Raw genomic sequence first — 16,786 nt, forward strand, 5'->3', positions numbered from 1 at the left:
TGTGTATATATTTAACTTGTGTAAATTAATAAAATGTTTCCTTTAGTTTAATATAAAACCTTTCGAGAACTGGTGGTCTGATTCCTGAATTTAGAGTCGCATCTCAAACATACCACTTAAAAATATAGGTTATGACAGTTGTTTAAAGTTTCCCTCTGGGATTTTTAAATAACAGCTTTACTGAAAGGCTGTCTCATAACACAAGTGGATCTGCAATATGAAGCCTATAAAAGTAACTTTTGCTTCATGCCTCCTGACATCGCCCCTGGACAGCTTTCTAACTTTAAGGTTTTGTCTCCTTGTTCTGGACATCCCCCAATAGAGGAAATAGTTTCTCCCTATCTGCCCTCCTTTAACATCCATAAGCACCCCGATTAGATCACCACCTAATATTCTATATTCAAAGGAATACAAGCCTATTCAATATAATAAAAGCAAAATACTGTGGATGCCTGAAATCTGAAATAAAATGCTGATAAAACTCAGCAGGTCTGGCGGCATCTGTGGAGAGAGAAACAGAGTTAACGTTTTGAATCCATAGAGAGAGCTCAGAAATCTCTGAGGCATGAAGCTGCCTCAGGGAAATTAAGTTCAAATTTAAAGTTTAAAATAAAGAAAGTTAAAAAATCATTTACACATGTCCCTTCATGTGACAATGTCACATGTTTATGAAATGTTTAAAAAATATTTATTAATTTAATAAAACCTTTGTGAAACCTCACCCCGTCGTGGATGAGGTTACATGAAAAATGCGAAGGCCGCTTGGGCTCTTTGCCCACCAATCTTAAGGTTTCCTAATGGCCTTAACAGGCTCTTTGACAGTTCAGTGGGTACACAGCCGCCTCTGGCACACGCCCGCCGAGTGAAAGATCGGAATGACGCGCGGTGACGTCAGGACGCATGCCCAATGTCACCGCGCGGTATTTTACACACCCCGCATGATGACGGGAAAGTTCTCCCCAATGTATTTCTACTTGCGGGGGGAGTGCTACACAGGGGACCATTAATATAAAATGATAAACCTAGTAAGGAATTTCAGCAGGAATCTCTTTACCCAGAGTGTGATGAGAATGGGGAGCTCACAACCACAAGGACTAGTCGACATGAATATATGGATGAATTTACAGAGAAGTTAGATAAACACACGAGGGCAGAAAGAAAAGCTTGCACTTCTGTAGCGCCTTTCACGACCACTGGGTGTCACAAAGAGCTTTACAGCCAATGAAATCATTTTGAAATAGGAAACATGGCAGCCAAGGAATCAAAGGTTATTTTGGTTGAGTGGGAGGGGTTGGTGTGGTTAAATACCAACATGGAAGAGTTGGGTGGGAGGGGTTGGTGTGGTATAAATAACAACATGGATCAGTTGAGCTGAATGGCTTGTTTCTCTGCTGTGAATATTATAGAAATATTATAGAAACAGACCCTGGGAAATGATCTCAGCAGATAACTTTGAAGAATGGGAAATTCCATTAACATGTTTCCACTAAAATAACAGAAAACAATTCAGTACCACTGAACTGGTGTGGGTGGGAATGGGCGACATTCAGCGAGTTGACTCACCTAATTTGGTGAGCTTCATTCAGTGTAGAAAATAAATGTTTTCACAAAAGCAGTAGGATCTTATTAAGTTAGTATTGAGGCCATACTGTAAAAGTCCTCTTTTAGGGAAACAGATTTCTTGCTTTACTTATTTGTTTTTTTATTTTCCATGTTCCTTTTAGTGCAGTGTGTGCTGCTATCTCAGCTTGAACTGATGCTTGGCAGACTTCAAGATATTAGAAAGGTGAGAAATTTATTAATTATACATTTTTGTAGTTTGTATCCAAACAACTTTTCATTCATGACAGAAAGTGTTGAAAATACTCAGCAGGTCTGGCAGCATCTGTGGAGAGAGAAAGGAGGTTAACATTTTGAGCCCAATATGACTCTTCTTCAGAAACTCCAAAGTTCTGGACAAATATCATATTCGGACTCAAAACGTTAACTCTGTTTCTCTCTCCACAGATGCTGCCAGACCTGGGCCAGGACCTTTATGTCGGCAGCGGGGAGGGGGTGGGGCCTGCTCGCCGACGCGTAAAATGGCGCGGGATGATATCGGGCGAAACTCCCGACGTCACCCCGCATCATTTCAATTTTCATGTCGGTGGGGGCACAGCCAAATCAGCTGTGTGCCCGCCAACTGGTCAACGGCCTATTGAGGCCAATGACAAACTCATTAACATCATTAATGAACCTGCCCGTCAAACCTTAAGGTTGGTGGGCAGGCCGGGAGCCCTGGCGGGCTTCAGAGAAAGCATCAAACCTCATCCACAAAAGGGATGAGCTTTCATGAGGGTTTTTTAACATTTAATAAATGTTTGATTTAAAGTGATGGACGTGTCACATGAGGGGACATGTCAGGGAAATTTTTTCTTTGTACATTTACCATTTTTAAATTTGGCGCCAATCTCCCTGAGGCAGCACTTAGCCTCAGGGAGGTGAATGCGCTCTTTTGTGTGCATGCTCGAAAGAGCACACACTCAGCTGAGGGAATTCCACCCCCCCCGCCCGCACAGGGAGCGCATAGCACTTCCTGGCGGACGTCACGCTGGGCGGGCCTTAATTGGCCTGCCCACGTAAAATGGCGGCGCGCCTGCACACGCCCGCTACTGCACTTCCCCCCCAACGGGGGGAGAATTCTTCCCCTGGTGAACTTCTCCAGCACTTTCTGTTTTTATTTCGGATCTCCTGCATCCGCAGTATTTTGCTTTTAACTTTTCGTATCAGGTGGATAATATTGAGCTCTTTAATCTCATTCATGCAGTTTTCTCCAATAAACATTGAACTTAAGAAATACGAGCTGGAGTAGGCTTCAAGTCTGCCCTAGTATTCAATAAAATCATGACTAACCTTCTATTTCAATTCCACCTTCCTGTGTTTTCCCCATGACCCCCATTCCCTTGGTATCCAAATATCTATTGATCTCTATCATGATTATGCTCAACAACTGAGCAACCTTAGCTCTCTTGGGTAGATTCCAAAGATTGCAAAATCTGTTACATTTCCAACTTTTCACAGTTCTGATGAAAGGTCACAAATCTGAAACGTTAACTCCACCTCTCCCTCCACAGATGCAGCCAGACTTGCTGAGTAATTCGAGCAATATGCATTGTCTTTATCTTAATTAACTCCTGATGAACAGGAATTTCCCTTTCTCTTGCCATTAACTGCCTTTAATCCTGTATTTTGAGCTTAATTTCCAGCTCTTATCTTAAAAACAAATTATTTTATTAAAATATATTTAAACATTGTTATGATCCTTGGCCAGACGCCAAGTTGTTGATAAGATCAGTTACGGATCAATAACGTTTTGTTTAAAGTAAACAAAAATTGAGATTCAAGACACTTGTTCAGTGAATAAAGCCCAAGATTCCATGCATTTTAAACAAACAAAAATAGGCAAGGTCAGAAAGATAAAACAATTTACAATATCTACCTTATACTCTAACTTACAGGGTAAATATGAGGTACATGTGAATTAACAGGCAACTGTGGTCTAATGCACCACACCACACAATAAATGGCAGGTGCAACCAAGACAGAGTCCATGGATTTTTCAACAACCCGCCCAGATGTCAGTAACACTGTGAGTCAACCAATCTCACTATAACTCTGTCTCCCTCTCACGATGGATTCCAGTCTTCACCTTTGAAGATCTAACCTAGGAATTTTCTTCAAAAGTTGCTTCAACCTGGACGGCACCAACAACGGCCCACCTTGCAGGGTTCCAATCTTGTCTCCGAGATTCTGTTCCCCCGGATTCCTGAGTATACACTCAAGTACCAACTCACAAACACGTTTTCAGATCTTCAGCCGAGCTGAGCAGAACACTACTGCTCCAAAGGGAGCGCACACAGAGTCACCAACCTTCGGCTGCTTTCTTGGATCTTCAGGGCTTCCCTTGACCCCTGTTCACTTTAAATCTGCTACCTGCAGCCCTTATCCTGTTTGGAGCCTTTTTCCCTGCTCCTCTCTTAACTGAACTGGCACCTCTTCCTGTCCCTGTCCCCCCTCTTGGACACTTCTTTTGGGACCTTTCCCTGTCCCCTCTCCCTTTGGGACCTCTGCCTGTCCCCTGCCTGGGACTCTTCTTCTCAATGGTGCTCTGACCCCGGTCTCCTGACCCAAATTTTTGCTTTTTCGGTCCTTATGCGCAGATGGGCTGGGCCTGTCCTGGGCCCAAAGAACTTACACTATAAACTGGCACATGAGCAGCCATCTCCCAGTCTGCGCATGCACAAAAGCTGGGAGGTCCAGACCTCTGCTCTCAACAAGGTAAGTATAATTTTCATAACAACATGCAAACCTAGCATTGTGCTTTGGTCACACTAAGTATTCTCAGTCCATTTGTCAATGTTTCCAGAGACTTGAGCACCTTGGCTTTTTTATTCCACTTGCCTCCCAGCCTCTTCTGATTACCTACATCCTAATGTGCCAGATGATTGTCGGATAAAGAACTATGACTTGTCCTTTCTCTTTCTACTTGTAAACTTAGATTCAGCAATTTAGTAGCTGCTTGTAGGAGAGCTTCAGTTTCACAATTTAACTTCTAAAGGGCATTTTCTGGTGCTTGAAGCTGAGGACAGTCATGTAGCTTCAAGCTGATAAAATGGAAGTTTTTCTGGTGTGTTAATTAACCCATGAATTGGATTTTTATTATTCTTTTCCTGCAATATGAGTAACACCAGCAATGCAGTAACTGTTGTCCACTCCTCATTACCCTGAGGGGGGTAGGTGTCAGCTGAACTGTGTAGTGCTGGAGTTATCTTTTGGACAGGCCAGGTAAGGGTAACTGATTCCTTTCTCTAAAAGACATGAGTGATCTAGTAGGGTTTTTAACAGTGATCTGATATCTTGTGGGTGAAATAGGTCTTCAGTGACAATGGCTGTCACTAATATGGCAATCAGTCCACTGTCCTACCCAATTCTCTTTTCTATCGATTTAAATTGGGTAGGATAAAAAAAAAGGCAATTCATTATTATGTCATGCCCAGTACCAGGATGTCCTATTCTGAACTTCAAACTAATTTTATGTTTTAAAACTAGACACAAAAAGGCTGGAAAAGGTGGCTGCCCAAGGGTCACCTGACTTCTTTTGAGGATCAGAGAGTTAAGAGTCTTACAGATAACACAGCAAAACAGTAACATCTATTTGCATATGACTGACATGGGCAAATAGACACTAGGCCTGACTCCTCTCAGGAACCAGCATGGAATTTGGACTCAGCCCAACTGCTCAATGCATTAAGGCTCGCTCATCTGTTAATGTTAAAGTTCCCGAAACCCTGCGTACAGACACTAATGAACCCCCATCAGGTAACAGGTAATTGTTTTTTTTTACAAAAGGGGATGTGACAGACAGAGAAACTGCAGCAGTACAGATTTCTGTGTGACTGGCAGGATGTGTGAAGAATGTATGTGCACATTTTCTCTTGTTTCACAAGAAAACCAGATTAAAAAATGTCATCAGGATTCAATTTTTTTCCTGTGCTGTGGAGGCATGTAATGCCCAGCACTGGCATGTCCTATTCTCAACTTCAGACTAATTTGATACTTTAAAACTGGACTCAAAAAGGCTGTAAAAGATGGTTGCCCAAGGGTCACCTGACCTTTAGCATCACTCCCCGTTTTAAAAGGGAGCAAAAGAACATTCCAGACTGATGCGAGTCAATGCCCTTCCCTGAAACCAATCAAATCTGGTTGGAATGGATCTTTCTGAAACAAAGACACAGACTGTCTCAAACCCTGAGAGATGTTAAACGACAACGCAGGATGGGTAATCAACCTGAACACCCCATCTTATTCGGAAAAAGACTTTGAACTTGGGCAAAGCCACATAGAGGCAGCCATGTTGCCTTTGCCTGTTTTAAAGATCAGAAACCCATCAGTTCAGCCAGTCTGTGAACCAAACTTGAAACAAGCTGTAAGAAAAAAGGGGAGGCTGAGGCACAGTGGTATTGTCACCGGACTAGTAATCCAGAGACCGGGGTAATGCTCTGAGGACCTGGGTTCGAATCCCACCCTGACAGATGGTGAAATTTGAATTCAATAAAAATCTGGAATTAAAAGTCTGATGATGACCATGAAAACCCATGTGGAAATCTGCCTTCATTACCTGGCCTGGCTTACATGTGACTGCAGACCCACAGCAACGTGGTTGACTCTTAAATGCCCTCTGAAATGGCCTAGTAAGCCACTCAGTAGTATCAAACCGCTAAAGACAATTCAATAAGGAATGAAACTGGATGGACCACCCGGCATTGACGTATGCACCAGAAACGACAACAACCCTGCAAAGTCCTCCTTACTAACACCTCGGGGCTTGTCTCAAAATTGGGAGAGCTCTCTCACAGACTAATTAAGCAACAACCTGGCATAGCCATACTCACGGAATTATACCTTACAGATAATTTCTGAGACACCACCATCACTGTCCCTCGGACTGTCCTACCAGTGGGACAGGCAGAGGTGGTGGCACAGTGGTATACAGTCAGGATTTGCCCTGGGAGTGCTCAACATCAACTCTGGACCCTGTGAAGCCTCATGGTATCAGGTCAACCATTTGCAAGGAAGCTGCCTGCTGATTACTACGTACCACCCATCCTCCCTCACCATCCCTGCCCATCTGATGAGTCAGTACTCCTCTTGTTGAACACCACTTGGAGGAAGCACTGAGGGTGGCAAGGGTGCAGAATGGACTCTGGGCAAGGGACTTCATTGCCTATTACCGAGAGTGGCTTGGTAGCACCATGACAGACGGAGCTGGCCAAGTCCTAAAGGACATAGCTGCTAGACTGGGTCTGTGGCAGGTGGTGAGGGAACCAACAAGAGGGAAAAACATACTTGACCTCATCCTCACCATCCTGCCTGCCACAGATGCATTTGCCCATGACAGTATCAGTAGCAGTTACCACCACACAGTCATGCAGATGAAGCCTGGCCTTCATATTGAGGATACCCTCCATCCTGTGGTGTGGCATTACCACTGTGCTGAATGGGATAGATTTCAAACAAATCTAGCAACTCAAAACTGGGCAACCATGAGGCGCTGTGGGCCATCAGCAGCAGCAGAATTGTACTCGAACACAATCTGTAACCTCGTGGCCCGGCATATCCCCCACTCTACCAATACCATCAAGCCAGGGGATCAACCCTGGTTCAATGAAGAGTGCAGGAGGGCATGCCAAGAGCAGCACCAGGCATACCTAAAAATAAGGTGTCAAACTGGTGAATCTATAACACAGGACTATTTGCACGCCAAGCAGCAAATGATAGACAGAGCTAAGTGACTCCACAACTGACAGATTAGACGTAAGCTCTACAGTCCTGCCACATCCAGTTGTGAATGGTGGTGGACAATTAAATAACTCACTGGAGGAGGAGGCTTCATGAATATCCCCATCCTCAATAATGGAGGAGCCCAGCACATCGGTGCAAAAGATAAGACTGAAGCATTTGCTATAATCATCAGCCAGAAGTGTTGGGGGAAGATCCATTTCGGCCTCCTCCAGAGGACTCCAGCATAGATGCCAGTCTTCTGTCAATTCGATTTACTCCACGTGATATCAAGAAACGGCTGAAGGCACTGGATAGTGCAAAGGCCATGGGCCCTGACAATGTTCCACAATAGTACTGAAGACTTGTGCTCCAGAACTTGCTGAGCCCTTAGCCAAGCTGTTCCAGAACAGCTACCACACTGGCATCTACCCAGCAATGTGGAAAATTGTCCAGGTGTGTCCTGTACACAAAAAGCAGGACAAATCCAACCCAGCCAATTACTGTCCATCAGTCTACTCTCGATCATCAGTAAAGCGATGGAAGGGGTCATTAACAGTGCTATCAATCGGCACTTCCTTAGCAATAACCTTCTCACTGGTGCCCAGTTTGGGTTCTGCCAGGGTCACTCAGCTCCTGACCTCATTACAGCCTTAGTACAAACATGGACAAATGAGCTGAACTCCCGAGGTGAGGCAAGAGTGACTGCTCTTGACATAAAGGCAGCATTTGACCGAGTGTGGCATCAAGGAGCCCTAGCAAAACTGGTGTCAATGGGAATCAGGGGGAAAACTCTCTGCTGGTTGGAGTCATACCTAGCACAAAGGAAGATGGTTGTGGTTGTTGGAGGTCAATCATCTCAGTTCCAGGACATCACTGCAGGAGTTCCTCAGGGTAGTGTCCTCGGCCCAACCATCTTCAGCTGTTCATCAATGACCTTCCTTCCATCATAAGGTCAGAAGTGGGGATGTTCGCTGATGATTGCACAATGTTCAGCACCATTTGCGCCGATTCAGGTAATGAAACAGTCCATGTCCAAATGCAGCAAGACCTGGACAATATCCTGATAGCTCTGAAGAAAGGTCACACGGACTCGAAACGTTAACTCTGTTTTTCTCTCCACAGATGCTGTCAGACCTGCTGAGTTTTTCCAGCATTTTCTGTTTTTCTTTCTGAAAAATATCAAGTCTTGGGCTGACAAGTGGCAAGTAACATTCGTGCCACAGAAATGCCAACAATGACCATCTCCAACAAGAGAGAATCTAACCATTGCCACTTGACATTCAATGGCATTACCAATGCTGAATCCCTCCACGATCTACATCCTGTGGGTTACCATTGAAACTGAACTGGACTAGCCATATAAATACTGTGGCTATATTAGCAGGTCAGAGACTAGGAATCGTGCGACGAGTAATTCACCTCCTGACTCCACAAAGCATGCCCACCATCTACAAGGCATAAGTCAGGAGTGTGATGGAATACTCTCCACTTGCCTGGATGAGTGCAGTTCCTACAACACTCAAGAAACTTGACACCATCCAGGACAAAGCAGCCCACTTGATTGGCACCCCATCTATAAGTATTCACCCCCTCCACCACCCACGAACAGCAGCAGTAGTGTGTGCCATCTATAAGATGCATTGCAGGAACTCAACAAGCCTCCTTAGACAGCACCTTCCAAATGTACGACCGCTACCATCTAGAAGGATATGGGTCTAGAAGGATATGGGCAGCAGGCTAGAAATTTGATTACATGCAACCTCACAACCTGCTGCGAACTCTTCACTTCACAAGTCCTTCATTGCAACTTTAAAGCATCGAAACCTTCTAAGAAATCAGGCCTGCCTCAAGGGAGATCATAAACCAGAGACTAAGACACCTGTAACCTGTAAAAGTGCATGACCTTTATCTGTCCCTAACCTTTGTGTGTGTGTGTGATCGAATGCATCTGACATTACGTTTAATTTAGGATAAGCGTGTGAGAATAAGTAACCTTTTTAAACTCTCAAAAGCTTGATGCTGAAGTATATAATTGGGATCTAACACTCCAAGGATTAAGAAAAGGCACAATCCTTTCTATACTAAACAAATTGTTCACGGGCAGTAAGTGAACACGCAAATTCTGGCCATGACATTACCAGTTTTGTATTACTGCTTAAACCCAGTTTCACCCCTGCCTAAGTTTTAGTCATGTGACTGGTTCTGTGGTTTGCTGAAGATTTCTGATTTTAAGGATTGTCACTATGATGAAAACATGTATGAAACTTCTGATTCTTCCCTACTCTAAACCTGCCAGTCTTGTCATAAGATGGTGTCCCTTTAATGTGAACTTAATTCAGAAAAACTTTTACTTGGGCTCTTTGTAATGCTTTTTATTTTCTGCTTTGATGCTATTTCTCTGCATGTACATGTTGAGTGATGATGTTTGTTGTCTTCTGCTGTCTTTGTGTCATGTAGATCTCAGTCCGACAAATGAACCAGACACGGTTTTATATCAAGAAGAAACATAACTCAGTGGAACAGGTGAATCTGCTACTTATGGGTCTTCCTCCACAGCTCTCTCAGGGCGAGTACCTCTCACTTCTTACAAGTCATCTGGAGATCAAAGGTAAGTAAAGAGGCATCACAAAGATAAAAGAATCAAGGGTTCATTAGTTTGCTTGACTATTTTTCATTTTGATGTCTTTAACTGGTTGAGTTTGATTATCAAGATGATGTTTGTACGTTGAAAAGAATAATAAGAATAAACTTGCATATATAGTCACTAAACACATCTTTGGGAAGTCCCACAGTATCGTTCCAGTGCAGAAGGATTCCATTTGGCCCATTATGCCTGCATCGACTCTCTGAATGAGCAATTCACCTAGTGCCATTCTCCTGCCTTCTCCCCATAGACCTACATTTTATTACTCTTCAAATAACAGCCTAATTCCCTTTTGAATGCCTCAATGGAATCTGTCTCTCAGGCAGTGCACTCCAGATCATAGCCATTCGCTGCGTGAAAATGGTTTTTCTCATATTGCTTTTGCTTCTTTTGAAAATTACTTTAAATCTGTGCCCTCTTGTACATGATCCTTTCACGACTGGGAACAGTTTCTCCCTATTTACTCTGTCCAGACCCCTCATGATTTTGAATATCTCTATTAGATCTCCTCTCAGCCTTCACTTCTCCAAGAAAAACAGTCCCAACTTCTCCAGTCTTTCTTCATAACTGAAGTTCTTCATTCCTGGAACCATTCTCATGAATCTTTTCTGCACTTTCCCCAATGACTTCACATCCTTCCTAAAGTGCAGTGCCCATTTCTGGACGCAATACTCCAGCTGAGGCCGATCTAGTGTCGTATACAAGTTCGATATAACCTCCTTGCTCTTGTACTCAATGCCCCTATTTATAAAGCCTAAGAAACTGTATGCTTCATTAATTGCGCTCTCAACCTAGCCTTTCACCTTCATTGACTTATGCACATATAGACCCAGGTTTTTCTGCTCCTGCACACACTTCAGAGTTATACCCTTTATTTTATACTGTCCCTCCATGTTTTTTGCATTAAAATGAATCACTTCACATTTCTCTGCATTGAACTTCCATCTGCCATCTGTCCATCTGTTCTACCAACTTGTCTATGTCCTTTTGAAGTTATAAACAACCCTTCTCACAGTTCACAATGTTTCCTAGTTTTGTATCATTCGCAAATTTTAAAATTGTTCCCTGTACACAAGATCAAGGTCATTAATACATATCAGGAAAAGCAAGGCTCCTAACACTGCCCCTGGGGAACTCCACTTCAACCTTCCTCCAGCAGGAAAATCACCCATTAACCATTACTCTCTGTTTCCTGTGCTCAGCCAATTCCACATCCATGTTGCTACTTTCAGTTTTACTCTATGAACTATTATTTTGCTCACAAGTCTGTTGTGTGGCACTGTATCGAATGCCTTTTGGAAGTCCATTTACACCACACCAACAGTATTACCTTCATCAACCCTTTCTGTTACCTCTTCAAAAAACTCCAGCAAGTTAGTTGAACATGATTTTCCCCTAAGAAATCCATCCTGGCTTTTCTTAATTAACCTGCATTTGTCTATGTGACTATTAATTTTGGCCCTAGTTATTTTTTCTAGCAGTTTCCCCTCCACCGAAGTTAAACTCACTGGCCTGTAGTTGCTGGGTTTATCTTTAGCCCCTTTTTGGAACAAGGCCCTTTTTGGTAACATTAGCGATTCTCCGGTCCTCTGGCACCACGTCCGAGTGTAAGAAGGACTGAAAAATTATGACCAATGTCTCTGGAATTTCCACCCTTACTTCCCTCAGTATCATTGGGTACATTTCATCTGGTCCCAGCGCCTTTTCAACTTTAAGCACAGACAGCCTATCCAATACCACCTCCTTATCAATTTCAAACCCTTCTAGTGTCTACATTACCTCCCCTTTCACCATGGCCTGGGCAGCATCTTCTTCCATGGTAAAGACAGATGGGGCTAAAGGCCAATAAGTCCCCTGGACCTGATGGGTTGCATCCTGGGATATTAAAGGAAGTAGCTACAGAGATAGTGGATGCACTGGTAGTAATCTTCCAAGAATCCTTAGATTCTGGAAATGTCCCAGAGGATTGGAGAACGGCCAATGTAACACCCTTATTCAAAAAGGGAGGGAGACAAGAAACAGGTAACTATAGGCTAGTTAGCTTAACATCTGTCATTGGGAAAATGTTAGAGTCTATTATAAAGGATATAATAGCAGAGCATTTAGAATTACATAATCTAATCAAGCAGAGTCAGCATGGCTCCATGAAGGTGAAATCATGCCTCACAAATTTATTAGAATTCTTTGAGGAGATAACAAGCAGGATAGATAAAGGGGAACCAGTAGAGGTAATATATTTGGATTTCCAAAAGATGTTCGATAAGGTATTGCACATAAGGCTACTTAATAAGATGAGCCCATGGTGTTGGGGGTAGTATATTAGCATGGAAAGAGGACTGGCTAACTAATAGAAGACAGAGAGTTAGGATAAGGGGGCATTTTCAGGATGGCAACCTGTAACTAATGGAGTACCACAGGGATCAGTGCTGGGGCCTCAATTATTTACAATATATGGGCGGGATTTTCCACACCTGCCCGCCGCCGGGATCGTCTGGTCCCACCGCAAGTCAATGGATTTCTGGCTGGGGCGCTACCTCCCCCGAGGGTCCCGCCCACAACGGGGCCGGAAAATCCTGGCCTATTTAATGACTTAGATGAGGGAAGTGAATGTACTATCGCCAAGTTTGCGGATGACACAAAGATAGGTGGTAAGGATGACACAAGGAGTCTGCAGAGGGACACAGACAGGTTAAGTGGGTGGGCAAAAACTTGGCAGATGGAATATAATGTGGGAAAATGTGAGGTTATGCACTTTGGCAGGAAGAATAGAGGAGCTGAATATTATTTAACTGGAGAAAGACTGCAGAAAGCTGCAGCACAGAGGGATTTGGGAGTCCTTGTGCATGGATTGCAAAAAGCTAACATACAAGTTCAACAGGTATTGGGGAAGGAAAATGGAATGTTGGCCTTTATTTCAAAGGAAATGGAGTATAAAAATAGGGAAGTCTTGATAAAACTATACAAGGCACTAGTTAGACCACACCTAGAATACTGTGAACAGTTTTGGTCCTCTTATCTAAGGAAAGATATACTGGCATTGGAGGCAGTCCAGAGAAGATTCACTAGGTTGATCCTGGGTATGGAGGGATTTTTTTATGAGGAGAGGTTGAGTAGGTTGGGCCTGTGCTCATTGGAGTTTAGAAGAATGAAAGGTGACCTTATTGACACAAAAAAGATTCTTAGTGGGCTTGACAGGGTAGATGCTGAGAGGTTGTTTCCCTTTGTGGGAGAGTCTAGGTCCAGAGGGCAAAATCTCAGAGTAAGGGGACACCCATTTAAAACAGAGATGAGGAGGAATTTCTTCTCTCAGGGGGCAGTGAATCAGTGGAATTCTTTACCGCAGAGGGCTGTAGAGGCTGGGTCATTAAGTATATTCAAGGCTGAGATAGACATTTTTAATCAGGAAGGGAATCAAGGGTTGTAGATCAGACCAATCATAGTGTGTGGAACTGTAAGAATCCCAATGCTTATATATACAATGCTCGGCAGTTAATTGTCAGTCACTGTCACTGATGCATTCTCCATGGCAATGCCTCTACCAATCAGAGTCCACTTGCCAACCATTCAGCATTGTCTTCACATACAGTATAAATTGTTGTTTTTCCCTTATATTGGTATTTTTGCTGAGGGTTCTATGAATGCAAGATAAAAAACTTCAACATGTCTCTTTTTCAGCAATACTCAGATGTGTTCTTTTACATCCTTCCCACTAGTTGATGGCCTATAGATGACACTGAGCAATGTAATTACACCTTTTTTGTTCCTTAGCTCAAGCCAAATGGATTCTGTCTTTGACCCCTCTGGGACATCCTCTTTCTCCAGCAGGGCAGTCCTCTCCTTAATCAATACCACCACTCCTCCCTCTTTAAGACCTTTCCCATCTTCCCTGAACACCTTGTATCCAAGGATATTTGACAACCAAACCTGTCCTTCTTTGAGCCAGGTGCCTGCTATAGCCACAACATCATATTTCCACATAGCAACCTGCACCTGTAACTCACCCATCTTATTTGCCACACTCCATGCACTCACATACATGCCCAGTAACCCTGATTATTACTTTCTCCCTTACTCTGACCCCTCCTACTAACTTACTGTCCTAGTGCTATCTGTCTCTCCCAGTACACTGTGCATCTTGTTACACTCTCTGATATTTTCTCCTGGTTCCCACAATCCTGCCAAATTAGCTTAAACCCTCCCCAATAGCACCAGCAAAACATCCTGGCAGGAACTCGCCCCTGGCCCTACTCAGGTGCAACCCCTCCAGCTTGTCCAGGTCCTATCTCTCCCAGAGCCAGTCCCAGTATCCCAAAAATCTAAAGTCCTCCCTCCTGTTCCACCTTTCTAGCCATATATTTATCGGTCTTATCCTCCTGTTTCTTTACTGTTTCTTTTACTTGCTCGTGATACTGGGAATAATGCGGAGATTACTATTTTTGAGGTCCTGCTTGCTAAGTCCCAACCTAACTCCCTAAATTCTGACTGTAGGACCACACCCCTCTTTCTATATATGTCATTTGTACCAATATGGACCAAGACTCACCCTTCCCCCTCAGGATGCTCTGCAGCCACTCGGTGACATTCTTAACCTTGGCACCAAGGATGAAACACACCAACTTGGAATCATGTTTGCGGCCACAGAAATGCCCATCTATGCCCCTAACCGTCAACTCCCCCATCACTATTGCTCTTCCAGTCTTCCCTCTGTTCAGCTGAGCACCTGTGGTGCTATGGACTTGGCTCTGTCTGCACTCCCCAGTTGAACCAACACTCTCATCAGTATCCATAACGAATACAGAGTGGAGAGTGGGATGCACTTCTGCTCTACCTGCCTGTTCATTTTTGACTGTCTGGTCATCATCCACCCCCTCTTTCCCTGCATACTCTTAGGCTGCATCTAAAAACAAAGTTCTCAACCTCATGAATGCACCGAAATGGCACCAGCTGCTGCTCAGGTTCGGGTTAGGGGTTGGAGCAGCCCAGTCATTTCTCTATCTATTAACTAATAACTTTGTTACTGCTAATAAAACTTAGTACTGGTAGTAAACCTTACCAATACAAATAAAGTTTCACCAATACTAACAAACCTTACTACTATCAATAAACCTTACCAATACTGATAAAACCTACCAATATTTAATTCATCTTGCTAGTGTAACAAATGTCACTTAAAAATAGAAGATAAGCCTCACGAGCTGCTCACTTTGTTATTAATAGTTAATATTTTTAACATTTGTTAAAGTCCGAGTTGTTTAGACTCAGTCCCTGAGCAGCAACACTCACCAACCAATCACCATATGGTTTTCCCATGATGTCAGTGTTTGATTTTTTTTCAAACCTGACTTTGTGCTGTAGTCCGGGTTTGCTCCTGTCCCCGCTATCTCTGCTCTCTTCAGGTGAGTCTTTTATCAAGTATGGCTGACCAGAAGACTCTCCCGCTCATACAGCCTGCCATAGTTGCCATAAGTGTTACAAGTAACTAATGGGACATTTTCCTCTCATATTAACAATTTTGCACTCTGCTGATAAAATCAAATGTGTACTCTCTGGTTTAATAGTCGCAGTGAAATCACCTATAGGGTGATGCAAACTAACATTGCATTATGTTGCTGCTGCTCTTAATATTAATGACCCATGCTGCATATATATCAGACGATATTTGTAACCAGATGCCAACAATGGGCATTATCATTTTACTAGTGCCTTTCTGTGATTGGCAAATTGATTGGTGAACCATGAAAGGGGGGAAAATATCATTCATGATTGAGGGGAAAAGGTTAAGTGTGGGGAGGGATGGGGTTGTGGCTAATATGGGGCCTGGAAAGAGGAGCAGCACCAGGGCCCATAGTTTCTCTCTCTGGCCATGTTTGCCTTCCTGCCATCCGAGGAGTTGGCGGAGAACACAGCCCCACTGATACTGCCTGTCCTGCAGCCATTTAATGCTCCAACAAGCATTAATTGACTGGAAGAGGGACTTTGCCCCACACTCAGGAGGAAGATCAGCCTCAGAGAGCTGCTGACCAATCTGATTGGCTGGAAGCTCCCGAGTCCTTGCAGTGCCAGAAGCTGCAGTGCACAGGCCTGGGACTGCAAGCAGGCCCCAGAGCCTGAGACCCAGGAGCTCAGGTAAGTTCTGGCGTTCTCAGGGGAGGTGAGGCCCTGGGGAGGGTGGGACGAAGGGGGCTGGGGTGATAATGGAGAGGTCATGGGGGGGAAGGGAGGACATGCAGGGGCCCAGCCCTTTTAATGGGGGGAGGCAGCTGATGTTAAAAGGAAGCTGATGATGGAGGCACATGCCCCCCCACCACCCCCCCACTCGAGACCTGTACAGGGTTACTCTTCGAGCCTTCCCCTGCCCCCGAACTCCTTCCACCAGCTTGAAAATTGAAGCTTGGTGGGAAACAGCCCTTAAGTGGTCAATAATTGGCCACTTAAGGGCCTTAATTGGCGCAAGGGCAGTTGGGCTGGCCTAGGCCTCATTCATCCCAGAGTAAAATTGCAGAGAGGTTGGGGCAGGTGGGAATCCAGTGGGAAAAGCATCCGAGAAATTTTATGGCCACCCCCTGCCTACAAATCTACTGGTGGGGGAACGTAAAATTCTGCCTCATAGGAATGCTCAGTGAGCAGAATAAACAGGCACCTCAGCACAACCATAGCAGCATCTGGTCATATCATCACCACAAACCTGTTCCCTGGCACCAATGGTTCGATACAGGTTTTGTCATTAGCAGGGAAACATTAAGCACTTGCATTATACATTCATCCCGTGTAAATAATGCTTAGAGAATGCTTTATGTGTGATCATTAAACTATCAATACTTG

The 16,786-nt window shown here is 44.0% G+C and overlaps 1 protein-coding gene across 1 annotated transcript in view; it reads left to right on the forward strand.

Moving 5' to 3' along the window:
- Positions 1-16,786, forward strand: part of dgkq (diacylglycerol kinase theta) — a 153,568-nt gene that overhangs the window by 81,492 nt on the left and 55,290 nt on the right. The window contains exons 11-12 of the mRNA XM_078563460.1: positions 1,725-1,786; positions 9,778-9,928. Coding sequence (XP_078419586.1) covers positions 1,725-1,786; positions 9,778-9,928 — 213 coding nt within the window. The remainder of the gene's footprint in view (positions 1-1,724; positions 1,787-9,777; positions 9,929-16,786) is intronic.

This window comes from Cetorhinus maximus, chromosome 1 (assembly GCF_964194155.1).
Source record: "Cetorhinus maximus chromosome 1, sCetMax3.hap1.1, whole genome shotgun sequence".
In the NCBI taxonomy this organism is placed as follows: Eukaryota; Metazoa; Chordata; class Chondrichthyes; order Lamniformes; family Cetorhinidae; genus Cetorhinus; species Cetorhinus maximus.